The sequence below is a fragment of the Geospiza fortis genome, unplaced genomic scaffold (genome assembly GCF_000277835.1).
Source record: "Geospiza fortis unplaced genomic scaffold, GeoFor_1.0 scaffold412, whole genome shotgun sequence".
Lineage (NCBI taxonomy): Eukaryota > Metazoa > Chordata > Aves > Passeriformes > Thraupidae > Geospiza > Geospiza fortis.
The window spans coordinates 499220-524097 of record NW_005054504.1 but is presented as its reverse complement, the minus strand read 5'-3'; the positions used below and the strand labels follow the sequence as shown (position 1 = coordinate 524097).

Here is a 24878-nt window from a genome sequence, read left to right as displayed (position 1 = left end):
TAGGGAAGACTCTTAATTTCCAGAGTCTGGAGAGGCCCCGCTAAAAGGGCTCTGGGAAAAGAAGTGGCAGTCGCTTCAGTGCAACTCTGGCTGATTTGGAATCACATGGCACTAACCTGGCAAAAATATCTTGTGGTACTTTTTACTGGAGTAAGAGTCCACATCTGGGGGGAGGAGAGAATGAATTCTGAATTTGTTTCCTCTTAATTATCGTCTTGTTACTAGTTCTGTCATCTTTTCAACCCCTCCTGTGCACAAACAAGGTAAGTTCCTGGGAATCTGGTGCCTCAGCGAAGTGTGCAGGATTTGTTCGCAAAAGGTAGGAGCAGCAGAGTGCTTCCAACACCCTGTTGCAGACCCTGGGTCTTTCAAATCCCAGTACTTAATAAAACCAGGAAATCAAGGAAGAGTCATGGACTGTATTAATTCCAGGATGTGATTTGTAATAGTTTCTCAGACCATTCATTGCCACTTACACATCCTTGCTTTAGTAATCTGAATATTTTTACTTCATTTCAAGTACCTTCTCCACAATTGTACTAATTTTCTTTGAGCCCCTTGCCTAGCTTTTGAACATTCTTAACTTTTGGTTTTGTATATAGTAATTTTAGCTGTTACTTGTTTTTTAAAAAATTATTATTTTCCTTTAAATTCTGTTAATGGTAAAAACTACGGGCACACGGTCCAGAGGGACTTACAATGAGCACTGCAGAGTAAGTAGTAGTAGAGACTAGTGTGTATCTCCACCCTCTGAAACCAAGACTGAGATCTCAGCCACTCTTAGGTTACTCTAACGAGCAGGGAGATGTGTTTATTTTATGAGAATTATGGGTATTGCATCACAAGCATAGAAAAAATCAAGTGGATGTGCTCTGTGCTGTGGGTGAGCTCTCAGCCAAGGAGAAACACTTTGTGTATTCCAAATCCTCTAAATTTTCTAGAGAAGCAGGAGGAATAAATCCCAGAACCCAGAATAGTTGATGGCTGGTGCCTTTGCTTTGGTCCTGGTCGTGTTCCTGTAGCTCACTGTCCAAAGGCCAACTCATGGTTGTAGCTCATCGCCCCATTTCAGAGGTGAGTCCTGCCCCTCTGAACTTACACTCCCAGCCAGCCTCACACAGCATATTTGGATATTTTTCAGCACCTGTGCTGCCTTTTTTTTCCACATGTCCTGCCTTTTTCCCAGCTGAGAGCAGAGCCCATGCCCCAGTTGGTCGTTGCTCTGTGAGCGTTTGGCACTGGCCTGGTGAAGCCCACAAGGCTCTTTCCAGACACTGAGCCCCCTCCCTGAGTGTAGCATCAGCACAGTGCAGTGTTATGAGAAAAGGGGAGCCAAACCACCTGCCTGATTCCACTTTTTTACTCCTTTACTCCTCTTGTTCGCCCTCTCTGGATGCTATTCGGGCCCGATTTGCTGCTGATTTGCCACTCCAGTCGAGCAGATAGTGGCCGTGTACCATTCTGCCTCCAAACAAAAGGCTTGGGACCATTTCACGAAAGCTCAGCGTAAGAACATCAGCGTGTGGTGCAAACAAGCAGAGGTTGGTAATCTTTTCTTGTGTTAGATCCTCCAGCACGGTCTCTTGCTTGTCAGGATGTTGATGTTCAGTTTGCGCGATGCTCGCATGGATAACAACACCTTCCTTCACAGTGTGAGGTGGGAATCACTCAGGAGGCTCTTGTGGTACAGGTAATAAATTTTCTCTTGGTATTTGTGTCACCAGTAGCAATACATCAAGACCTGTCTGCTGATGGAAGTTGTGCACAATAATAGTCATAATACTGATGATCAATGTTGATTTTTCTGATGATTTTATATTAAAGCAAGAAGGATTTCTAGAGAGATTTAAAAAACCAGCAACTCTTAAGTGTTGTCAGAATCTTTTATCACATTTTATGTGATATTTCCACCTTGAGGTGGAAATAATTGCAGATGAACAGCCTGGAAAGCTTGAGGGAGGATGTTCTCATGTTTGTGTATTTACCCCGTGAAGTGACATGATGAAATGTATGGTTTAAAAATGGTGATCAGAAAGGAACTGATGGAATAATGCTTGTCACTCCCACTGCTCTTCCTGCAGGAGGAAGAGTAGTTCTTAGTTAAGTAAGATTTTATAAAATCAGATAAGAGAGTCAGGCAGAATGCCAGAAATAAGGAAGCCAAGGTAAAGAAGGGGTGTCCATTGGAAGGTGATGGGTGGGGAGATGTTTGTCCTGGAGGCTGTGATGAGATCCATGCTGCCAGTGCCACCTTGGGGGTGCAGGGCCTTGCACTTGGCCTTGTTGATTCTCATGAGGTTTTATCCCACTCCTCCACCCTGTCCTGTTCCCTTTGGCTGTCATTGCTTACCCCTAGTGTAAATCTTCCTGTGGTTCTGGATTTGTCTGGGATATTGAGTTCCTTACTACAAACTTGGAAAGCAAGTCTATCCCAGCAAAGCCAGGAGGTGTCTTTCACCTTTAAGGTTATTTAACATCCAGAGTGAATCTCAGCAAAGCTGAGAGGCTGCTGATCCATGAGCACCACAGGCCAGGGATGTGCAGGCCTGGGATCCCCTTGGGCTGGAGGTATCCTGGCCTGTGATCCCTGTGGACTAGGGTGTCCAAGCCTGTGATCCTTGTGGACTGGGGTGTCCAGGCCACCTTCCTGCAAAGCTGCAGCCTGGGAAGGCTCTGGATCAGACCCAGCCAGGGCCCTGCTGCTACCAAGCAGATGGTTAATCCTCCACCATGCTTGAGCACTGAATGCCCACGTTGTCCTGGGAAGTTTCCAGGTGTGATCTCCCCATGAGACTGTACCTATGGGACTTTCCAGATCCCAGTGAGTCAAACCTTTGTAGCAGCTCAAAGAGGAGCCAAGGTTTCTTTTGCACCTGAGAAGCCAAGTGCTGATTCAGATTCACTCTGAGCCCAGTGCTCCCGTTCTTCCCTGCCTTCTGATCACTGGCTGTGGCTGGGGTGGGAGCTCTCTCTCCAGTCGGAGCTGTCTTTTGTTCCAAGGTAAGTTCTCCCAATAGGAGGAGACTGTGAGACCACTGGTGAGGCTTCTTTCAGGAGCACTTCAGCTGCCAGGCTCAGCTTCTGCTCTCCCCCAGCTTAGGGACTGCTCTTAAAGGAAGGTGGAAGCCACAAGATGCAGCTTTTTGATACAGATTTTGGCAGATACTTATATATTTATAAAAATGCTGCTAGTATATGGTACATTTTTAGGTGAAATTTAAAATGTCTCTTACCTCATTGTAGATATCAGATGCTGGCTAAAGAGTCTCTCAGCCTTTTGGGGTCACCCTGAGGAGGTCCCTGCAAAGGTGCAACTGTAGCTTGGTTTGCTCTGTCCCAGCTCAGGTTGAGACTTTTGGCTCCAGAGAATTAGGGCTGACTCCAGTTCCTCATGGTTTGCACAGCAAGGCTGAGCTGCCTCATCACAAGAGCAGAAGGGAGATGGAAGGGTCTGTAATCCCAGTAGCTCTGCCAGAGTGACTTGTGCTGGATATTGCCCTTGATCTAATAATCTGTGCCAGTTTTTAAGTCATATCCTGGAGTTGTTTTTTGCAGATCTAGATTTCAGGAACTTTTCAGTCAGCCAACCTGTTCCTCGAAATCTGTATTGAAACCCTCTCTGCTTCTGAACCCCAGGAGATCCGTAACATCCACAATGATGAGCTGATGGGCATTCGGAGAGAGGAGGAGATGGAAATGTCTGATGAAGAAATAGAAGATCCATCAGAGATGAAAGAAACAGAAGAGTCAGGTAAAATCCCTTTTTACAGCTCATAATGTGCTTCTCTTCAGTGGTTTCTTTCTGGCAGTGGGAAGCCATTCCCCTTGTCCTGTTACTCCATTCTTTGTCCAAAGTCCCTCTCCGGCTCTCTTGAGCCCCTTTAGGCCCTGGAAGACCCTCTGAGGTCTCCCTGGATTGTTCTCTTCTCCAGGCTGGACAGCCCCAGCTCTCCCAGCCTGGCTGCAGAGCAGAGGGGCTCCAGCCCTGTGATATCCCAAGCAGCTGGAGCCATTCCTTTGTGTGCTCGGGATTTGTAACCCGAGCAGCTGAGCCCGTGTGCCGGGTGGGGAGAGCAGCCAGGGGTTCCTTGCTGTGCATGGTTTGATGGCTGTGCTGTCCCCAGCGCTGGTGTCACAGGTGGAGGCGCTGAAGGAGGAGAACGACAGCCTGCGCTGGCAGCTGGACGCCTATCGCAACGAGGTGGAGCTGCTCAAGCAGGAGCAGGGCAAGGCCTCCAGGGATGAGGACACCACCAAGGAGCAGCAGATGAAGCTCCTCCAGCAGGCTCTGCAGGGCATGCAGAAGGTGGGCCTGGAATTTTTCATAGCTGGGGCTGTGCTGCAGGGGAAAGAGGCTGGGATGGGTGGCAGAAACACTTGGGAAAACATTTTAGCAGGATTTTAGCAGGATGCAATCTGGCAGGGGGGAGCAACTTTGTTGTGTCCAGTGTTGCTAAAAAAACCCAAAGAAAATATTGATACCAGGGATTGTGGATGAGCTGATAAGTCCCATGGAAGCAATCCATAGTTGTAGGATTCCTTGTGTGCTCTTTACTCTGATTTCCAAAGTACCAAGTCTTGGTACTTGGACCTGTCCATAACCAGCTGAGTTGGGAAATGGGAAATCCCATCCATTGGGGATGGAATTAATGCTCCATGTTTACACAAATGTGGTTTTTTCTATGCTAATAGGCAAAGGTGTTTCTAAGGTGGATCCTTCTTTTATATTTCATCTTGTAGTGGTTCTGGATGTGATCTGTCTGGTCTTCTTGGAAAAGCCCTTCTAAATTTTATGGTCTTTGAACAATAGTTGGTAGAAGGCAGGTTGAGAAGGTGGAAGGCAGGTTAAGAGTTTATCTTTTTTCTTCCAGCATCTTTTGAAAGTCCAAGAGGAGTACAAAAAGAGAGAAGCTGAGTTGGAAAAAGTGAAAGAAGACAAACTTAAAATAGAAACATTACTAGAAAACCTGAAGGAGCAGGTATGTGCCATGCAGGTCTTCCTTGTGCAGTTCTCACCTTTGTGGTGAAGGACATCCTGGTGAGAATGCCCAGCCCTGGTTTTGAGCAGTTGTCCTTGGAAAGTGAGGAAAAATTACTTGTCAAATTGCAGGATGTCTGTCAGGAATGGACCTGCAGTTGCTTCATGTACCTGTGAGACAATCTCAGCAACTGTATAAATAGAATAGGACTGCCACTGAACAGTGTACAGTGGCATCACAGCTGGGATGGGGTTTTCTGCAGCTTGAGCTTTTAAAAGACAAGAACAAAGGTCTCAGTTATCAGACACTGATATTTACAACTGTGGTTTAGGAGCATGTTTTGATCTGCCCTCCATAAAACACTTTGGAACTGGAAATTTTTGTGAGTGTTTTAATATTTTTATTCTTGCTGAGTTTATTCCAAACAAAAATCCATGCAGTATTCCAAACAGAAATCCATAGTGCTGCTTCTCAGGTTTGATCCCCTCTGATTTGATTGTGGATTTGACTCTATACTTGCTGGGTTCTTTCCTCTATAGCATGGGCACAATTACAAAAGAAGCATGAGGCAGCACTTCCCCCTTGGCCCACAGAGCCAGATACTGGGTTTATCTCATTTTCCATCTGTAGTCCCACTTTTTTGTGCCAGGAGCCAGGGAAGATAATGCCTTTCTACTAACTAAACATGGTTTTGTGTATTCCAGTAATGATCAGAGCAGGATCTTCGAAACAAAAATAACAGATTATCATCAGTAATCTTTCCTTTCTTTGCCCATATATAGCAGAGCATGGCAGATGAAGAGGACAAGGAGGGAGATGCAGCTGACTGCCAAGGGAATGTAAGTCCAAGAGCTGCTGCTCTGGGATAGTGGAAGGTGTCCCTGGGGGTGGAACAGGGTGGGCTTTAAGGTCCCTTCCAGCCCAACCCATCCCACGATTCTATGATCTTCAAGAGCAGGCAGGCTGTGGGTTTGCAGCGTAGCTGCTGGGCTGCAGTCCCTGGATCAGCTTCCACAGGGCAGAGCTGCTCTTTCTCCTCTAGAAGCAAATGTGGAAGCTCAGGCCATTTGGGCACAGCCTCAGCCCTGTGAGCTGAGAACTGCACTGGTGTAAGAATTTGAGCAAACCCAGAGGACTGTTCAGTTCTATCTTGGTCACTGGCCTCCCTCCAGCCCATCTCAGTGGTCACTGGAAACTCTTCCCAATTATAGCTGTCCACAGCTCTCAGGCCACTGGAATTCCACATAAAACTAGGGAATAAAAGCAAGTTCTGCTTTTAGCGCAGCCACCGTCTTTGCATTGTTGTGTTTATGTCAGGGATAATAAATTATGCTCAATTCTGTTTTAATTCAGTACCACAAACTCAAGTCAGGGACAGTCTGATCCTAAGCCCTGTGCAGCCCCATGGCACTTGATTAATCCCATTTGTGTCAATGTGGGCAAATTTGAAAAATAAACCTCTGCAGCTTAATCAGTCTTGGCAAGGCCATGGTCTGGTTTGTATTCTGTTGTTTAAAGCAAGGCTCTTGTGGAGCATGTGTCATGTCAGGGAGCAGGGCTGGTGCAGGGTGTGTGGTGGCATCTGCTGAACTTTGTGACCTTTTCATCTCACTTGGTGGATGACGCCCAGCACCATGGACACAGCTGTGCTTTGTTGGGAGCATTTCTGAAAATAAACTTCAGATGCAGCAGTGATGGATGCAGTGACTCAGAAAACCAGGAAAACACCCCTGCATGCTCTGTGGAGCCTGCCCAAGCCAGTCCCTGGTGTGCCAGGTTGTCTGGAACGTGTCCTGTGGCTTTTGCAGGAGAGCAGCATGTCCAGAGTTTGTGCCTGCAGCCAGGAGAAAGAATGTCCAGTGGAGAAGACCTTGAGCAACAGCCCTGTGAAATCTGAACGAGAAGTTCTCTTAGTTGGTGAGTTCTGCTGGCTCGGTGGTGATTCCAGAGACCTGAGCTGGGGAGACCTGCTTCAAGGTGACCTTGCACTCCTTCTGCCCACCTCTGCCTCCTTTGGTTATCCCAAGGGAGGTGGGAGTCCTGGAACTGAGGAAAACCTTGAGCTCTGCTGGGGTCAGGGTGTGGCTGCCTGCAGGGGCACAGGGCTGGTGTTCCCAGCTGGCTTTTGTCTCGTGACAATGACCTTTGTGGTGTTCCTTTCCCCAGGGATAATTTCAACGTTTCTCCATGTGCATCCGTTTGGAGCCAGCATTGAGTACATCTGCTCCTACCTGCAGCGCCTGGACAGCAAGGTGGGTGTGGGACAGCCTGGCCTGGACGCTGAGGCCTGGGCTCTGCTCCCTGCAGAAATCTGCTGGAAGAGAATGGGGGATGGGGTGAATTTCAGGATGATAGGATGGTTTGTGTTGGGAGGGACCTCAAAGCCCATCCAGTTCCATGCCCTGGCAGGGACACTTGCACTATTCCAGGTTGCCCAAAGCAGCCCAGCTTTGGGGTTCACCACTAACTACACCCCCAAGCAGTCCCATGTCCCGCTGGCTTTGTGCTACTTTTCGGAGTAAATGTGCAGAGGCTTCTGGAAGAAATTACATCTCATTCCTTTGGGAAGGAATTACATCTCATTGTCCTCTATCCCGGTCTCCAGCTGTCTTCCTTAAAGAGCCCCTGGGACAGGAGGCCCCACAGTCATGGGAATTCTGTCTTTGGATTGGAACTTACCCAGCTGCTTGTGTATAAAAATGAGTGTTTAGTTTACCCTTTCCTAAGAAAACATGGCTCCTTGGCCTTGCTCACTCCAGCCTTATAAAGACAGAGTTAATAATTTTATCTCCTCATTCTAGCTTGAAATTTGTGTGTGGGGCCACCAGCTCCCTTTATTTTGGTTTGGAACTCCTATAGAACTGCCATCATAGCACTCAGCTGCTTTCTGGAACTTCCTCTTTGGTATCCACAGTGCAGAGAAGGGCTTCTGTGAGCTTCTGCTTGGGAGAACCCCTGTGCAGAGCCCACCTTTATTTAACCTGTGCTATGGCATCAGTCTCCTCGTGTTCACTCACACTTAGAGCTATTTCCATTGTCCTTTGTGTTCCTTCTGAGCTCTTCTGTCTCCTCCTTGACTCTTGCAGGAGCTCAGATTAGTTTGGGATGTTATTTTTAACCCTGAGCAGATATTTGGGCCTGAGGTGAGGCAGGAGGAGGGGGAGTACTTGGAAGTACAACCTGATTTCTTGAAGCTGCCAACAGGAAAGGAAGGGGAATATCTTTCCCCTGTTCCCTGTCCATCATTCTCACCAAGAAGATCAGCAGAGAGCACAAGAATTAAGATCCAAGGTGGTTTGGAGCCATGGAAGAGCCCTTCAGAAGTTGCCTGTAGCCCTGAGCGTGGCTTGGCAGGACCTTGGGCTCACCTCAGGGTCCTTCTGTGCAGTGGTGTAACCCCAGTCTTAGCTCTTGTCACAGCTCCTGGTGTCCCAGCATTATCCCCAGGAGTTCAGGGAAAGCCTGGATGAGCTTCAGCCATGTAACTGTTTGAGTTTGAATTATCAGCAGCCATCAGGGCTTCCATCTTCCCTTTCAGTGCTGTTTTCCTTGTGTTCCCCCAGATCTGCACGGCGGAGGTGGAAGTGCTCATGACACGACTGCAGAACACGTTCCGGCAGGAGCTGAGTGGGGTTGGGGCCAGCCTGGAGAAGAGGTGGAAGTTTTGTGGCTTTGATGGGTTGAAAATGACTTGAGCTTTGACTTAACGCTGGAAACAGTGGGATATGGATGCTGAGAAAACCTGGGATGCTCTTTCCTCTGTTCCTGATGATTCCCTCACACCACGGCCTCGGGGTACAAAGTGTAAAAGTGAAACCAAGTCCAGAGCAGCACGGGAAGAACTTCCAAGTTCTGCAGCTGCTTTGATCAGTTATTTGTTATTGGGCAAGTGCTGTTCAATATGTTTGGGGAAAAAAGCTCCTGCCTGACCCTTTGAAGCACAGCTTGTTGACTCTGTGTTCTGCCAATGTTGTATGTGCTTGTGTGCCCAAATTCCTCCTCCTCTACCTTCCTTCTGCTAGGAACAGCCACAGACTGTCCTGAAGCAACAACAAAGGGGCATCTTCTGGTTTCTAGATCACCAAAAGGGGAAAAAAAAAGGCATTTTTTGGATATTTCTATTAGTAAAAACCAAGGTATGTTTAAAGAGAAGATTTAGATGTGTCAGGGGCCTCTGAGCCAAGGAATTGTTTCTTTTTTTGCTGTTCTCTCTGTTAGCAGTTAAGCTGAGGTGTGGGGGCTGAGGGGGATTCTGGCAGTGCCACTCATGCTCTGGGTCAGTCTGTACAGAATCTTCCACATGGGAAGGGTGTTTAATTTTCAGGGGATGTGGGTGGAGAAGAGCAACATCAGCCTGACTTTTGGTGATTTTTACCACTCAGTTCCTTCACCTACTTTGCTTTGGAGACCAAGCTCAAGTAGCACAGACTCCTCTGCTCCTGATCCTTGCTAGCCCTGTTCTTCATGTTCCCAGTGCATGCCATGCCCTTGCCCAGCTGTGCAGAGGTGCAGGCTAGCACAGCTCAGCCCATCCCAGCCTGCCTGGAGCCCTCTGGATCCTCCTGCCCGCAGCAGCCTCACATTCCCAGCCTGGCGTCACCTGCAGAGCTCTCAGGCACCCCGTGCAGTATTCCTGTTCTGCTAGACATCCCCATGTGCTCCCAGCACGGCAGCTGGCACAGCTCCAGCCTCTCCTCTTTGTTCCCCACGCCCCAGGTGTTGGTGCCCTTCACTTGGGCTATTGATCCCACCTCACTTTGGGGGAGAAGCCCCAGTTCATATGTTCCTGTTCTCAGGTATTTCCCAACCCTGGTGTCATCTTCCTCGGTGCTTCTCCACCCTGTGCCATGGCCAGGGTAGTGCCCAGGTGAGTACAGAGACATTTCTGGTGTGTTCTGTGTACCTGGCACAGAGACCTGATGGTGTGTGAACCAATTCCTCATCCAAAACTCTAGAATTCCACTGGTGAAGCCAGGCTTGGAGCCAGCTATTGACCTCCTGGCTCTGTTTCTCCCCTCACCATTCCCTGCAATAGGAAGGACAGAGGGGAGCACTTCCTGTGCTCCTGCTCCCTTTCCCACTCACCCCAAGGCTCTGAGGTCTCTCCAGATCCCTTGTATTTCTTCCTGCACCTTTATCCTCCAGCTCCAATGAATCATCCTCCTCGTTGTTGTTCCCCCTGGCAGAGCCTGGCACCAGTTCTCCCCAGGCACTGGGGGAGCCAGGCTGGTCTCAGGGGAGACACCCCTGCTGTGCTAGGTGGGAATGTGGCACCTGTGCCACCTGTCCCTTGGGGTCAGCCAGGTGGAGAGAGAGCAGGGTGGTGTGTCCTCAGTGAGAGCTCTCCTTGGGAAAAGGAAGGAAGAAACTTCAGGAGTCAGGACAGTTGCAGAGCCCTGAGAGCAGCCGTGGCTGGAGCACCCGGAGGCAGGGAAGGCGTGGGCTCGGTGGGGACTGGCTGGGTCCCAGCCTCTGTTGGCTGCAGGGTGGGAGCTGGGATGGGGCCAGGGCACCGTGGGCAGCCAGAGCCACCTCCTGGGGGTCTGAGGGGGCTGGGGCGGTTGGAGAGACCAGGCAGGTTGTTCCATGGGGCAGCAGAAGGGAGAGGAGCCAGGACCTGTGGGGCAATGGCTGGTGCTGTGAAAGTGATTCAGGGCTAGAGCACCCCAGGGTCCTGCTGCTTCCCCTGTCCCAGGGCCTTTCCAGAGGGGCTGAGGTTTCTCCCAGGAGAAATCCATCCTGCAGATGGGCTGCTGAGGTGACATCCAGGGATGGGTGACAGAGCTCTTCCCTTGGGACCAGACTGTTCCCACGTGGACTGTTGCTCTCCCTGCTCCCAACACTGAGCGCTTGCGACACTGGGAGCAGATAAAACCCCTTTTAAAAAATGCTCTGAATAGTTGTGTCCCTGCAGATGAATGCTGTATTTTTAAGGAATAAACATTTTTTATGGGCAAATCTTGGGCCTGCTGCTTTCTTTGTTGTTCCAACCCAAACCATTCCATGATCATGGGCCAGGAGCCCAGCTGTGGCCCCCGAAGGGCTCACGGCAAGGAGTGCGTTAATTGGCAAGGAAGTGCCAATTTTGGGTGTTGATAGAGGTTTGGGAGGCTCTCCAAGGTCTGTAACCCTCTGGGAACAACCTGAGCTGTAGATCCACCCCATGAGGTCTGTGAGCTCCTCAACAGCAGAGCTCTGCAGGGACCCTGGATCTGGAGAGCATCCATGTGCCCAGCCTGTGCCAGACCCTGCCAGACACTGTCACAGGGAAGATGCCCTGGTGGAGCGCCAGGAAGGTCTGCACGGAGAGCTGAGGTGGGAATCATCCACTGGCCCTCCCCAACCAGCCCAGGCAGCATGTTCCCAGTTCAGGTTTCACCTGGCAGCACAGCTGATGCTTTGGGGGTGTCCTGGTTGCCCATGGATGGGAGCGGGGAAAGCTGAGGATGGAGGGGATTGAGCAATGAGCAATCCCTGCCAAGGCTCCGTGTCCAGCGTGGGAAGAGCAGTTCCTTCCATCCAGCCCTGCCCTCTCTCCACACGCTGTTTCTGGCTCTCATTTCTTTGGCAGAAAATTCACATTCTCATCCCCTCTCTCCTCCCCTCGGCTGTGGCAGCTCCTTTCCATCACTTCCCCACTTCTCCTCCCGCCTGTGGGCTGGAAGGGCCCCTGGAGCCTTTGAGGAGATGCTGCTGTGAAAGTCATTGTCCCAAAGGAAGAGCCGAGAGCTCCAGGAGCTGCTGGTGCTGCTGCAGGAGCACACAGGCAAGGTAAATGTGGGCCCTTTGTTCCAGCTGGGAAGAGAGAAACTGCAGCTGAGACTGGGGGAGCAGCCACTGCTCCTTGGGAATGGAGGGGGCAGCTGCACTGAGCTTTCCCCATGAGATTTCCTGAAATAAGCACCAGTTCTGTTTTTGAGTTAGAGAGATTCCTGCTCTGGCATCCCCTCCAAAGGAGGATTTTTGTGGGGCTCTGCCTCTGCCCCCACTGTGGGCCAGCATTTCTTTCCTTATGGGGAGCCTGGTGCCTGTCCAGGCTGAGTGAGCTCTCCTGTCCCATGGGATTCACAGGGATCACTGATCCCTGTCCCCTGCAGGGACACCCACGCTGCTCTTGTGCCTCTGGCTTGGAGGTGCTGGTCCCCATCTCAGCTCTTCCCAGGGATATAAATCCACACCTGGGGTGAGAAGCAGGACAGGTGTTTGGGGTTAACCCCTGGAGGGTGAGTTTTGGCAGTACCAGTGGTGGTGGCACATCACAGGGCTCCTCGAGGGGCGCCTGCGCTTGGGCAGATAAGCAGCAGCTTCCTTTCCATCATCCTTCCTGCCTTCTCCTTCCTGCCTTCTCTTCCTGCCTTCCCTCTGCTGCTCCCTCTCTGACTGGGGTTCCTCCTCCTCCTCACCCCATGGCGGCCGCATCCCCCAGGGCTCTGCTCAGGCTGGGGATGTGGCCGTGAGCTCTGCTGGATTGTGGGGCTTCACCTGCACAAAGGTAATTCCCTGCAAACTCTGGGGGTTTGTCCATCCATCACCATCCATCCATCCATCCATGCACAGCAGAGCTGCTCCCGCCCTGCTGGGAGCTCCCGATGCAGCAGAGGCACAGAGCTGTCCCTGGCATTGTGGAGATGCTTTCATCTGTGACAGCCAAGGAGTTTCTGCCCCACGCTGTCCCAGGGGAGCAGGATGGAAGTTATAAAAATCCCTGCATGGTGCCTCTTTAATGTGACAGAGGGCAGGGATAGATGGGATATTGGGAAGGAATTCCTTCCTAGGGTGGGCAGGCCCTGGCACAGGTGCCCAGAGCAGCTGGGGCTGTCCCTGGATCCCTGGCAGTGCCCAAGGCCAGGCTGGATGGGGCTTGGAGCAGCCTGGGACAGTGGAAGGTGTCTCTGCCATGGCAGGGGTGGAATGAGATGGTTTTTGAGGTCTCTTCCAACCCAAACCAGTGTGGGATTCTCGATGTAGGTGAATTCCCTTTTCAGTGTCCACTTACAGGGAACTCTGAACAACTCCTTTATATTTGTTTTCTTCTTTAATTTATGTAACTTTCTAAATTCTAATTTCTAAATTTCTAATTTCTAACCTTTAGAAACTGAGATTTTAAACCTGGCCAGAAGGAACCAGTCTCAGGGGCTACAGGGTGGGGCAGAGACTGACACAGGAGCCCTGTGCCGTTCCTGGGGGTCTCACTGCATCCCTTGAGACTTCCAGGCATTTATTTTTCATTCTTGCCTTAAGCCTCTTTGGGGAGGTTCTTTTCAGAGCCCGTACTCTGACCTCAGTCCTCTCTTCTCTCTGGGGCTGCTGTTGCTCTTTGCACTGTGCCAGGTGGTGCTGGGGTGGTGGCACAGGTGGCACCAGGAGGAGGTGGCACCGCTGGAGGCAGCCAGGTCAGTGTGAGGAACCAGGTCCCTGTGTGGGCTCCCCCAGAGCCTGCACACAACAGGGAGGGCTCCCCAAAGCTCTGGGAGAGGAGATGGGGTGTCCAGGGTGTGTCCATGGTCTGTGGTCCAGCCTGTGCCTGGGGTAAAGGGCCTCAGCACCTCTGGTCACGTGCAGTTGTTTGTGATTTAAAAGAGATAAATCATAGAATTTGGGAGAGATCTTAAAGCTTATCTCCTTCCATGCAGAGACCTTTCCCACCAGTGCAGGCTGCTCCAAGCCCCATCCAGCCTGGCCATGGACACTTCCAGAGACAGAGCAACCACAGCTCCTCTGGGCACCCTGTGCCAGGGCCTCCCTCACAGGAAACAATTCCTTCCCAATATCAATTCTAAATATCTTCTCCTGGTCCCTCCAAGGCCCTTGCTTGGAAGGTTGAAGTGAGATGATGTGTTTGGGGCTCTGCAGCCCCACTGGCTCTTTGGAGAGGTGACAGAGGGACAAATGTCTCCTGCAAAGACTCCCTGGGGTGCTCCCAGCAGTTTCTCTCCTAAAGCAGGTGTCGCTGCCATGTGTTCCTTTCACACAGGTGTGTTTTCCAGAGGACTTTTGGCTCGCCCCCTGTGCCAGGCCCCAGCCCTGGGATGCAGCCCGTGGCCCTGCAGAGCCTGTCCGAGCTGGAGAGGGCCAGTCTGCAGGAGCTGGCGCTGTTCCAGCTGCAGGAGAGGCTGCCCGTGGGGCATCTCAGTCTGGACAGAGGTACAGGGGGAGAGGAGGGGAGAGGAGGGACAGGATGGGAGAGGAAGGACAGGAGGCTCCTGCCAAGGGCGGCTGAGGCTGAGCCATTCATGCTGCTCACCGCCGCACCACAGCCCGGGATGATGGTTATGGAGAGACATTTGTGACATATTTTGGTCCATTCTATTCCTGCTTTATTCTGAGCCCTGAAGGCCTGCTCAGCCTGTGGAGGGGTTTGTGTGTCTGCAGCAGTGTGAGAACATGACCCTCCAACCCCCAAACCCAAACCAGATGTGACAACTTGGCGGGGTCTCCACAGGGATTGTCTGAGTGCCCTTGGGGTGGGACGGGATTTGCTGTTTGGATCCATGGCCAGCACTACGTCCTGATGCTGGAAAGAGGCTCATGGGAGAGTGGATAATGCACTGGCACATAAAAGGGTGGATAAATTTAGGAGCTCCACAGGAACTGAGCACAGAGGCCCTGTCAGGGTTCTCAGGGTTGCCTGTGTCCCCACCAGCAAACCAGAGAGTTGTGGTTCCCAGACTCCTTCCCAAATCCACTTCTTATCCATTTGATGTGCCTCCTGTGCCCTGGGCTGTATTTTGGCATCCCAGCAGGGCAGGGGATGCCACCAGCTCACCAGGTCTGGGGCTGGGGGTGCAGAGGGAGCCTGGGGCTCTCCAGCCCCCCTTCCACTCCTGGCACCCCAGGGCACAATGGAGGCTCCAGGTCTCCGGGATCCTCTCCCAGGGATGGGGCATCTCCCAGTGCCCAGCCTCACACTGAGCACCAACTGCTTGAGGTGGCACCCAAGTCTGGCTTCCCACTTAATATCCCAAAGATTTCATGCCATGAAACGGTGTCATGAAGAGTCAGCTCCCCTCTCCTTCCCAGAACTCCCAGTTGCTCCAGGCTGCAGCCCTGGAGGACTTTGACCACAAACATCCTGATCCCTTTTCTATTTTGTTTTATTTTGGACTGTTTGTAATCCAGCTTGCAGTGACACCCTGCAGCAGCAGCTCCTCTAGGGACTCGTGCAGTGCCAAAAAAAGCCCCAAACCCCAGTATTTCCTTCCTGGTTGGTCAGTGTGCTGCTGGATAAATTATGCTGGCTTCTATACTCATGTTCCTCATTCCAGCTGTCAGAGCTTTCCTCTAAGTCTTACAAAATAACCCAAACAAGTAGATATAAGCTGTTCCTAGGAAGAGAATTCTTCAGGAATGAAGAGTATGAGCCAGAATAGGGTGATGTGTCCTGGAAGGATTTAGGATGGGCAGTGAGTGAATTCTCAGTTCACTGCTGCTGGATGTGTGAGGTGGGAGTCCTACAGAGCAGGATGGGATTTGTGATGGTGTTTTGTACAACTTTTAATGTCTGTGCTCTGTAAAACATTCCCAAAAGCCTTTCTGGGTCTCACTGCTCGTGTAGAGCCATGGGGTCCCTCCACCCCTTCACCCACAGAGGTTGGTACCCATCTCTGGGAATGTTCTCCAAGCAGGGATGTCCATCTCAGGGCTGGTCCCTGGGCAGCTGCTGCCCACTGTGTGTCCCAGGGCACTCCTGGATCCCCTCAGGGCTGTGGCTGTCACTGCAGTGTCCCCTGGCTGGAGGCTGCAGAGGGACAGGGAGCCTATGCTGAGCCAGCCCCAAGATGCTGGTGCTGAACCTTCCCCTTTTCCTCCTAGAAGGCTCCAAAGGCATTAAATCCATCCGGCAGAAGCTGGAGAGCTTCTCGAAGGAGAGGAGAGGTGAGCAGCCTCACTTTTACCTGGGCTTTGGTCCCTGCTCTCAGGGGGAATGGGTGGTTTTTGGTGGGGTGGGGTGGGAGGTACCCGAATCCAGTAGGATGCTTCATCACAGCAGTTCTGCTGTTCTTGGAATGGCACGAGCTTGATGGAGCCTGGAAGGACAGAAAGGTGTGTGGAGTATGTGCAGTGTGAAATGCATTTTCAAGCTGAACACCTACAAATGTGTCTATCTGCCCATTTTGCCCCACTCTTGTTACCTCCAGTTCTATCTTAGCATCCCCTGAAGGACCTCAGTGACAACCCTGGGCTACTGAGAATTCTAGAGCACAGCCAGGTGGCAATGAGCTTCCCCACACCAGTACAAAACCATTCAAGGAGACTACTGAAATTAATGCCTCATATTTTACTTAGTAGAATGTTTAAACATATCAATCATTGTACAACATGCTGGTAGGAACTTAGTAGCTGTTTGATCTGTGTCTGTGGTAAAAGCATTGTATAGTTTCAATCCTAAAAGTTCCCAGAGAGGGAATGATAACATAGAAGCTTCATCTGCAGCTGGAAACCCCTTCTGAATGCATAATAGTAAGTCCTTTAACTCAGATTTTGAAACGTTACAGGAATTATATTTGACCAGATCTTTAAGGTTTTATAAGTATCTCTAGGCAAATTGGACATCTTGTGTCCTAACATGTTCCCTGAGGCTTACCTGATGTTGAACAACAGGCAAGTCCTTGGATCTCTGTCCTGATCGAGCCAGCGACAAGGGCAGAAATCCAACTTCTCTCTTCTTGCAAGAGTCATGATCCCAGGATCCGTGCTTGTCTCAGCAACACCTCACAAAAATGACCTCGGGGCTTTCTGGCAGGTCAGACAGTTTAGTTGAGTTATCTGCTCCTCACACAGGGCACCAGTTTGTTGGACAATACTCTCTTCTTGATCTCAAGATGGGGCAGCTGAGAGGTGTTTTAAAAACTTCTATTCCATTTTCAGTCTCATGAGAAGGGTGAGACAGCACAGATGTTATAATTCACGCCATCACAATCAGAAACCAATTACTTCCTAATTACAATACACTATGAGCGTTTCTTGGCCCATCAGCTTTTTGCCACGCCTTAAAGCCAATCATCCAAAACTACCCCTCGTGGGTCCTAATATAATGCATTTTTCACAGTTTTATTTCTCTAAAGTATCTAGTCTTATTTGTAAGGTCATCTTTTGAAAGTTTTTCTAGCTCCATTTTTCTCTCAACAATATCTGTCTTATTCCATGGTATTTCTAAGTCAGCATTTCTTGTCTCAAAGTTTGCATACACATGTATACTGTGTGGGCCTTCTGTTAGGCCCTGAGAACTCTCTACAAATCCATTTCTCACAGTTAGAATTTGGAAAGGATCTTTTGGTGATTTATGAAGTTGTTGCTTCATAGATGCCATGGCGTCTTCATGGGGCTGTAGCCAGTCAAAGGAAGGAAACTCCAGGAAAAACTGGGATGGGCTCCAACAAGCCCACTGCTGGAGAGGAGAGCAGGCCCCTGTGTCTCCTCCCTGTCCCCCCAGCACCCCGTTTCCCATGGGGTGCCCTCCCCCTTGGCTCTTTGGCACCCAGGGTCCCCCCACACCTTTCCTGCTCTCCAGGAGGAGCAGCTCCCTCGGGGATTGCCTGGCTCCTGGGGGCAGGACACGCGGGTTCATCCCTGCAGCTCCCTCGCTGCAATTCCCTCCCTGCCGCGTTCCCCCAGACTGCTCTCCCCACACCTTCGGGGTGCCGCTCGCCCAGGTCATCGCCAACGACCGCGCCTGCCGGCAGCTGCAGGAGGCCGTGGGCAGGAGCCGCCGCCTCTGCCTGGAGGTGGAGGCCACGGTGACGAGGTTCCGGGCCCAGAGGCACAGGAGGCTGGCAATGGGCACCAGCTGCATCCGGGCACCCGACGGGGGCTGCCCAGAGGAGCCGCTTTGCCCAGCACTTGTGGACAAGAGGTCCTGGAGCCAGCGGAGGGTATGGTCCCCAAAATGGGCTGTGGTGGTGCTGTGGGATGGGGGCGTCGGAATTTGGCAATAAATGGGATTTTCCAGGATTTTTTCTTACTAACTGAGTGGGTGGTGTCCCAGGCTGAGCCGGTCCCAGTCTGTCCTTGGGGAAATGGTGATGTCCCCAGCCCCCTCAGAGATGGACTGTGAGGAGTGGGAGGACCCTCACTAGCAAAGCTCTTATGGAGATGAGGTTACCAGGGGCACATTTAAGGGTGCAGAGGGCAGGGATGGATGGGATATTGGGAAAGAATTCTTCCCCATGAGGGTGGGCAGGCCCTGGCACAGGGTGCCCAGAGCAGCTGTGGCTGCCCCTGGACCCCAGGCAGTGTCAGGGTTGACACTGGGGCTTGGAGCAGCCTGGGACAGTGGAAGGTGTCCCTGCCCATGGCAGGGGTGGCACTGGATGCTGCCCTTTCCCAGAAACCCGTGAGGTCACGGCAGTGATGGATCTGTGGGGTCATTCCTGCCACCTGCAAATGCCCTCTGCTCCATCACAGGGGGCCATGTCCGTGGATTCCATCACGGACCTGAGTGACAATGCCTCCGAGCTGCTGGAGGCCCTGCAGCTCTCACACCCCCATGAGCTGGACCCCCGCAGGAGCCGTGGCAAGAAGAAACAGCTGAGCCTGAACCCCATCACCTGGCAGGTGCCACGGATTGTGGACAGGTGCTGCACTCACCTTGAGACGCACGGTAAGGGCTGGAAAAACTCCCTGTGTGTGGCCACCAGGACATCCTGGCCTGACCACCCCCAAGGTGGGAGGAAGGCCAGGTTTAATGGGCACCGTGGGATTCGCCCGAAGGTTGGACTCGATGGTCCTAGAGGTCTTTCCCAACCTGAATGCTTCTGTGAGTCCTGGGGCAGGGCATCTTCCAAAAGGCCTCCTGTGGAGAGTCCTCTGGGTTGGATGCAGCACCAGAGGGGAATGTCACTGAGGAGGGAATGTCACTGTGTGTGTCAGTGACCATCTCCTGGTGCCTCAACCTCTGCTGCACATCCAGCCCTTGCTCACAGTGACTGTAGGGATGGGATCTCCTCCCTTCCCACAGGCAACCCAAGGAAATCTCATGGCTCCACAGCCTTTCCTTTTCCTCACTGCCTGGAGAAGGGAAAGCCATGCAAGAGAAGCCCTACCACGGTGCTGAGGTGCTCCCAGGGGCAGCCAGGGTGGCAGGGAGCAGTGGGAATGCACAGCACTAACCTCTCTGTCCCCCAGGGCTCCAAACTGTTGGCATCTTCCGTGTCGGAAGCTCCAAGAAAAGAGTCCAGCAGGTAAAGGGAGGCATTCACTGCATCCTCTGGCTGTGCCTTGTGGGGGATAGAGGCTCGTGTGGATGGGGATGGATAGAGCTGACATTGGTGTGGAGAGGTCTGAAACAGACTAGAACTGACTGTGATTTTCATCCTTTCCATTTCTTCCATCTCCAAGCTGAGAGAAGAGTTTGACCGAGGGCTGGATGTTTTCTTGGATGAGCATCAAAGTGTTCATGATGTGGCTGCCCTGCTCAAAGAGTTTCTCCGGGATATGCCTGATTCCCTGATTCCCAGAGAGCTCTATGGAGCCTTCCTCAGCACAGCCAGTGAGTACCTGTGGAGCAGAGCCTGCACAGCCACAGGAGGATTTATGTTGGTCACTTGGTCAGGTTGCTCCAAGTCCTGTCCAACCTGACTTTGGAGACTGCCAGGAATGGATCCTTCCTCACCACCCTTCTTTTCCAAAGCTTCTGGGATGGGTGTTGTGCTCCCTGGCACTGCCACATGCAGTTACTGTAATCAGTGGATTTGGTGGGGCTTTTGTTTGATTTCTTTTGAATTGGACTATAAAAATCCCTCTGCTCTGTGACAATTTTTGGCTGTGTGGCTGTGCAATATCCAACAACACCACAGCTCTTGCTGGGTTCTCCATCCCATGGGAGGAAGGGTGGGACAGCAGCCTGGCTCCCACCAGGGCTCATTCCCAAGCATGTGGAGGAGGGCTGGAAGTGCCTGGTGGGCTGGGACCCTCACTAACACTGCTCTCCCCAGCGCTGGAGGGGCAGGCCCAGCTGGACACGCTGCAGCTGCTGCTGTTCCTGCTGCCCCCGTGCCACAGTGACACCCTGCTGCGCCTCCTGCGCTTCCTGGCCCAGGTGGCCCAGCACGCCGAGAGCTCCTGGGACCCCGAGGGCCGCCAGGTGAGGCTGCTGCTCCCGAGGGCTGCCCTGGAAAGGTGCTCGGGCTGCTGTGGCTGCAACTGAGCGGGGCTGCTGAAGCCTGGGGGGGGAAACAAATCCTTCACGGAATCCCGGGATCATTGTGGTTGGAAAAGGTGGGAATGGGATGAGTGTGTGCTCCAGCACCTCGAGCCCTTTGTGCTGGCCCTGCCACCAGCTCAGAGAGGACCAAACTGGACCCAGAGCAACACCTCACCCTCACCTCGCCCTTGTGTTCCTGCCCTGGGGTGGGTGAGGACATCCTGGCACATCCCATGCCACTACACCCACAGTCCACAGGTTCCTTTGGTGCTTCCTTGTAGATCCCTGGGAATAAAATGACAGTGTCAAACCTGGCTACAGTCTTTGGTCCCAACATCCTGCAGAAGGAGAAGCCTGGAGAGAAAGATGCTGGTGCCCTGAACTTTGAGGACAGTGCTGCCATAATCGTGGTGCTCCAGAGGCTGATTGAGCACCACCACTCCCTGTTCATGGTACGTGGGGCTCCTCAGGGCAGCCCCTCCAGCCCCTCCTTCCCTCTGAACTCTTGCAAGAGCAGCAGGGGAAGGATTTTGTCCCTGTCAGAGATGCACACCTTAGTGTGTGCCCATCCTCTGGGAAGGCTCTGGCTCCATCCTCTCTCCACCCTCCCACAGGGCACTCGCAGGCAGCAGTAAGAGTTCCCTCAGGTCTATTGGAATGTGACATTTCAGGTCCCCAGGAAGCCTTATAGCAAATTTTGTGGTCTGCAGGGAGCCAAAGGACTGGGGATAGTGGAGGGAAAGCAGGGGCTGAGATCCTGCAGACCCTGGGAGGTGTGTGGGGTGTGCTGGGTCTGTGACCACGTCCTGGGCTCCTTCCTTGGCTGCCTCTGCTCAGCCTCCAGCCGAGAGTGGCCCCACAAGTGGTGTGGCCGTGTCTCCCCAGGTGTCCCCAGAGATGCAGTGTGACGTGCTGAGGAGGCTGTTCCAGACAGACCCCGATGTCATCGAGTACCTGCTGCGCAGGAAGTTCCCTGACGTGCCGTAAGTGCCCGAGGGCTCCTCAGGGCACAGGGACAAGTGACAGCACACCCTGCTCATCTTCCTCCAGACTGCTTCCTACAGCGCTCTGGTCACAGCTCCTCAGCAAAAGCCCTTCACACTCCATCCTTCCCATCCCTCGGAGCTCCCTGCTCTCCCTCTTTGCTCCCCAGCCTGTGCCAGCTCTCTCCAGAGCTCTCCAGAGCTCTCCAGAGCTCTCTCTGGTATCCACACAGCTCCTGTCCAGCCCCTGGCCTGCTCCTGCCTCTCAGTGTCACACACTGATTCCTGCTCCACCAGCAGCCTTCTCCAAACCCCATCCGTCCTTGGTGTCCGTGTTTCGCTGCAGTCTTTGCCTGCCCCGGGTGTCTGTGTGGGGCTACCAGCTCAGTCCATACCTCCACATTTTGGGTGCAAGATGGGACAGTCCCACTGAGGCTCAGAACTGGAGCTCGTGCCCTTCCCTAAGGTTAAAGGTGGTGGCTGAAAGGACCTCACATCCCATGAGCTGGGTCCACCATGGCATATAATGCAGGAGGGGGTTTGCTCCCTGGAGTTGGAAGTAGGGAATGATTGAAAGCAGGGGATGCTCAAGAGCCTTCAGTAGAGCTGGTGACTCTTCAGTAAACATGAATTGTCCTGTGGGAAGAGTTTTCCTGGACCACAGGCCACTTCCAAACCAGTTTGGATGGGGCTTGGAGCAACCCCATCTAGTGGAAGGTATCTGTGCCCATGGACTAGATGCTCTTCAAAGTTCCTTCCAACCCAAACCTGGGATTCTGTGATCCACACTACAGCTTCTTGTTTGTCTTCACATTCCTTTTGGGACTGTCTGGAGATGGCAGTCTTTGGGATCACTGCTTGAGCCCATTTGGGAGTGCAGTAGGCAGTAGAAGCATTTGCAAACAGCATCTCTCTCTTTTTTGCTTCCTTAGGAGCCCAGAGCGTGAGGATCCCAGGGAGGAGCTGGCTCCGTGCGCGCTGCCCGGCTGGACACACAGCCTGGAGCGAGGCTCGCTCTGCTCGGAGCTCTACAGCAGCGTCTCCTTCCTAAACCTGCATGTTGGCATCTAGCCCTGCCCAGGCTCTCTGGACACAACCAGGCAGCTTTTCCCACAAAACCCAGCCCTTCCTCACTGTGGGGGCAGCCCCTGTGCCGGTGCCCTGGGGGCAGAGCTGTACTCGGGGGTCACCTGCCAGGCTGGCACCTCCCTGCGGGTCCAGCCACTGCCACGTCCTCAGCACAGCCTCCCCTGCCACCTCCTCCTCACAGCCCCTCGGGAATGGAGCGCCATCCCTACACCTGCAGGCACTCCTGGGAGGACAGGCTGAGGGAGCTGGGACTGCTCAGCCTGGAGAAGAGATGGCTCAGAGGGACCTTATCCATCTACCCAAATGCTTTTGTGAGGGCCTGGAGGGACAGGACAAGGGGAATGGCTTCCCACTGCCAGAGAGAGAAACTGGGATATTCATGAGATATTCAGAGAAATTCTTCCCCATGAGGGTGGTGAGGTTCTGACACAGGCAGGGACACCTTTCCCTGCACCAGGCTGCTCCAAGCCCCATCCAGCCTGGCCTTCTGGCCTTGAACTTTTCCAGGGATGGGGCAGCCACAGCAGGGCACTTTTGGGGACAAAACAGTACTTCTGCAACCAGTATTCCATATTCCACCACAGCCTGCACCCAGTCCTGGTATGAAGGCACCCAGACCTTCTCAGGTGCCCTGCTCAGGGCTGGGCTCTTATTTTGCAAAGGTCCCTTCCCTGCAGATCAGAACAGTTGGGATGGGTGGGGAAGCATTTCCAGGAGGAGCCTGTGCTGTGAGATAGCTGGTGAGACCCCCTGGGAGCTGATAAGCTCCATAGAGCAGCAGAGCTGTTGTGTCTGGAGGAGCAGATAAATTTGGGACACCATGAGGCTGTGGAAGGTTCCAGAGGCCACAGGAACACTTGAATGTCAGCTGTGAAACCAACATTGTGTCCAGCCACTGCTCTGGGTGGGATTGTACCTGCTGCAAGAGCAGCCCCCAGCCTTTCAAATTCCTTCCTAGGGCGGTAAAACACTGGCACAGGTTGCCCAGAGCAGCTGTGGCTGCCCCCTGGATCCCTGGAAGTGTCCAAGGCCAGGTTGGATGTGGCTTGGGGCAGTCTGGGATAGTGAAAGGTGTCCTTGCCCATGGCAGGGGGTGGGACTGGATGGACTTTAAGGTCCCTTCCCACCCAAACCATTCTGTGATTCCATGATTCTAGGATGGAACAGGGATGCTGACACAGGAGGCAGCTCTTTGCAGGAAAAGTCCTGCTGGATTTCACTTTCCCAGCACCATAACGGGGGCAGGGGGGCACGGGGAGCTCACTGGGACGCACCAGCTTTCTCTGGCTGCTACAGAGCCGTCCAAGTCGCCGTAGGGTGTTTATCCCTGGCAGCGTTGATGCGATATCGCTGCAAACTCCGCTTGAGGGCAGCCCGGCACCGGCCTGGCCCGGCCCCCGTGCGGCTGCACCGAGACTCGGCCGGAGCTGCTCCATTCCAGCCTCACGAAATAAACGCCCTGCCCGGCCAGCTGCACATCTCATTCATGGAGCCTTGGCGTTGCTCTGGACCCGCTCTGCAGGGGCTGGCTGGCTTTTGCTCCAGGTTCTGTTCTCACGGGCTCTTTGCCCCTGCAAGCCTTGGGGGTCACCTCAGAAATGCCAGGGAAGGTTCTGCCCTGATCCGTCCGGATCCCCAGTGCTGGCACAGGAGGGGCTGCTGCTGTTGGGGGTCTCTTCCTGGGGGGGGGGGGGGGTGGTTGCTTTTGGGGCAGTGGCGAATGTTTGGGGCAGTCTGCTTTTGGGGGATGGTGGCTCTCAGGAGCTGGTCACTGTTTTGGGGCTGATCACTGTTTGGAGGGGTCATTGCTGTTTAGGCAGCAGTTGCTGGTTTTGGGGGCCGTTGCTGCTGTTGGGGAGATTCTGGCTGGTTTTTAGTTCCAGCCCCACCAAAGGCCCCTTGAGCCCCTCAGACCGGTGGGGCAGAGCCAGGCCTAGGGCTTGTGTGGGGGTACAACCGGGAGAATCTGCAGGAGTGGGACCGGCTGCTCGGATCCGTGGGTGGGTTTACAGTCAACAGCAAGGAAAGCAGAGCCCGAGCTCCTCTTTTTAAAACCCCCGCGTCTCCCTCACGCTGCTGACCAGCATCCATGGCAGGGCCCAGACACAGAGCTCTGGGCTTGAGAGCTCTCTGGGAAACCTGTGGGAAGGAACTGTGGAACCGCTGAGGTTGGAAAAGCCCTGCAAGAGCACCAAGTCCAAGCATCACCCAGCACTGCCAAGGCCACCCCAACTCATGTCCCCAAGTGCCACATCCACACGGCTTTGAAATCCCTGCAGGGACGGGCACTCCACCACTGCCCTGGGCAGCTGTGCCAGGCTGGACAGCCCTGTCCATGAAGGGATTTTCCCCAGTATCCAACCTGACCTTCCCCCGGCACAGCTTGAGGCCGTCTGTCCCTGGTTCCCCCGGAGCTGAGCCCGACCCCCGTGTTCCGCCTCCTGTCCGGGCTTTGAGGGAGCGAGACCGGGCGGGGGCGTTCGGGGGAGTTTGTTGGGAGTGTTCGGGGCTGTTTGATCGGGGGTGTTTGGGGGCATTCGGGGGTGTTTTTTACGGGGTGTTTGTTCGGGGGTGTTTGATCGGAGGTGTTTGTTCGGGGGTGTTTGGGGTGTTTTATCGGAGGTCTTTGGAGGTGTTTGGGGGGTGACCCCGGGACTCCCCCGCCGGTCCCGCGCAGCCGCTTGG

At 53.1% G+C, this 24878-nt stretch overlaps 3 protein-coding genes across 3 annotated transcripts in view; all 3 read left to right on the top strand.

Annotated features, from left to right (window-relative positions):
• ENOX2 (ecto-NOX disulfide-thiol exchanger 2) overlaps positions 1 to 10937 on the top strand; it is an 18477-nt gene extending 7540 nt beyond the window's left edge. Inside the window, exons 7-14 of the mRNA XM_031063433.1 lie at positions 1435 to 1541; positions 3637 to 3751; positions 4125 to 4306; positions 4872 to 4979; positions 5762 to 5818; positions 6788 to 6896; positions 7146 to 7231; positions 8543 to 10937. Of these exons, the coding sequence (XP_030919293.1) occupies positions 1435 to 1541; positions 3637 to 3751; positions 4125 to 4306; positions 4872 to 4979; positions 5762 to 5818; positions 6788 to 6896; positions 7146 to 7231; positions 8543 to 8674 (896 nt within the window). The 3' untranslated portion in view covers positions 8675 to 10937. The remainder of the gene's footprint in view (positions 1 to 1434; positions 1542 to 3636; positions 3752 to 4124; positions 4307 to 4871; positions 4980 to 5761; positions 5819 to 6787; positions 6897 to 7145; positions 7232 to 8542) is intronic.
• Positions 10938 to 11654: 717 nt separating this feature from the next.
• ARHGAP36 (Rho GTPase activating protein 36) lies at positions 11655 to 23634 on the top strand. Its single transcript, XM_031063448.1, has 11 exons — positions 11655 to 11750; positions 13954 to 14123; positions 15792 to 15854; positions 17595 to 17851; positions 18384 to 18579; positions 19104 to 19159; positions 19317 to 19467; positions 19913 to 20061; positions 20403 to 20573; positions 21007 to 21104; positions 22037 to 23634. The coding sequence occupies exons 2-11, from the start codon at positions 14009 to 14011 to the stop codon at positions 22173 to 22175; spliced, it is 1395 nt and encodes a 464-aa protein (XP_030919308.1). The 5' UTR covers positions 11655 to 11750; positions 13954 to 14008; the 3' UTR covers positions 22176 to 23634.
• Positions 23635 to 23709: 75 nt separating this feature from the next.
• Positions 23710 to 24878, top strand: part of RGCC (regulator of cell cycle) — a 4358-nt gene continuing 3189 nt past the window's right edge. Inside the window, exon 1 of the mRNA XM_031063426.1 lies at positions 23710 to 23738. The gene's annotated coding sequence lies outside the window, so the exon portion shown is untranslated. The remainder of the gene's footprint in view (positions 23739 to 24878) is intronic.

Bases quoted from the DNA above. Each gene is read 5' to 3' on its own strand.
- ARHGAP36 (XM_031063448.1), top strand. From the start codon at position 14,009: ATGCAGCCCGTGGCCCTGCAGAGCCTGTCCGAGCTGGAGAGGGCCAGT. The intron at 19,160-19,316 runs GTAAAGGGAGGC...TCCATCTCCAAG, and splicing joins CCAAGAAAAGAGTCCAGCAG to CTGAGAGAAGAGTTTGACCG. The intron at 20,574-21,006 runs GTACGTGGGGCT...GTGTCTCCCCAG, and splicing joins ACCACCACTCCCTGTTCATG to GTGTCCCCAGAGATGCAGTG.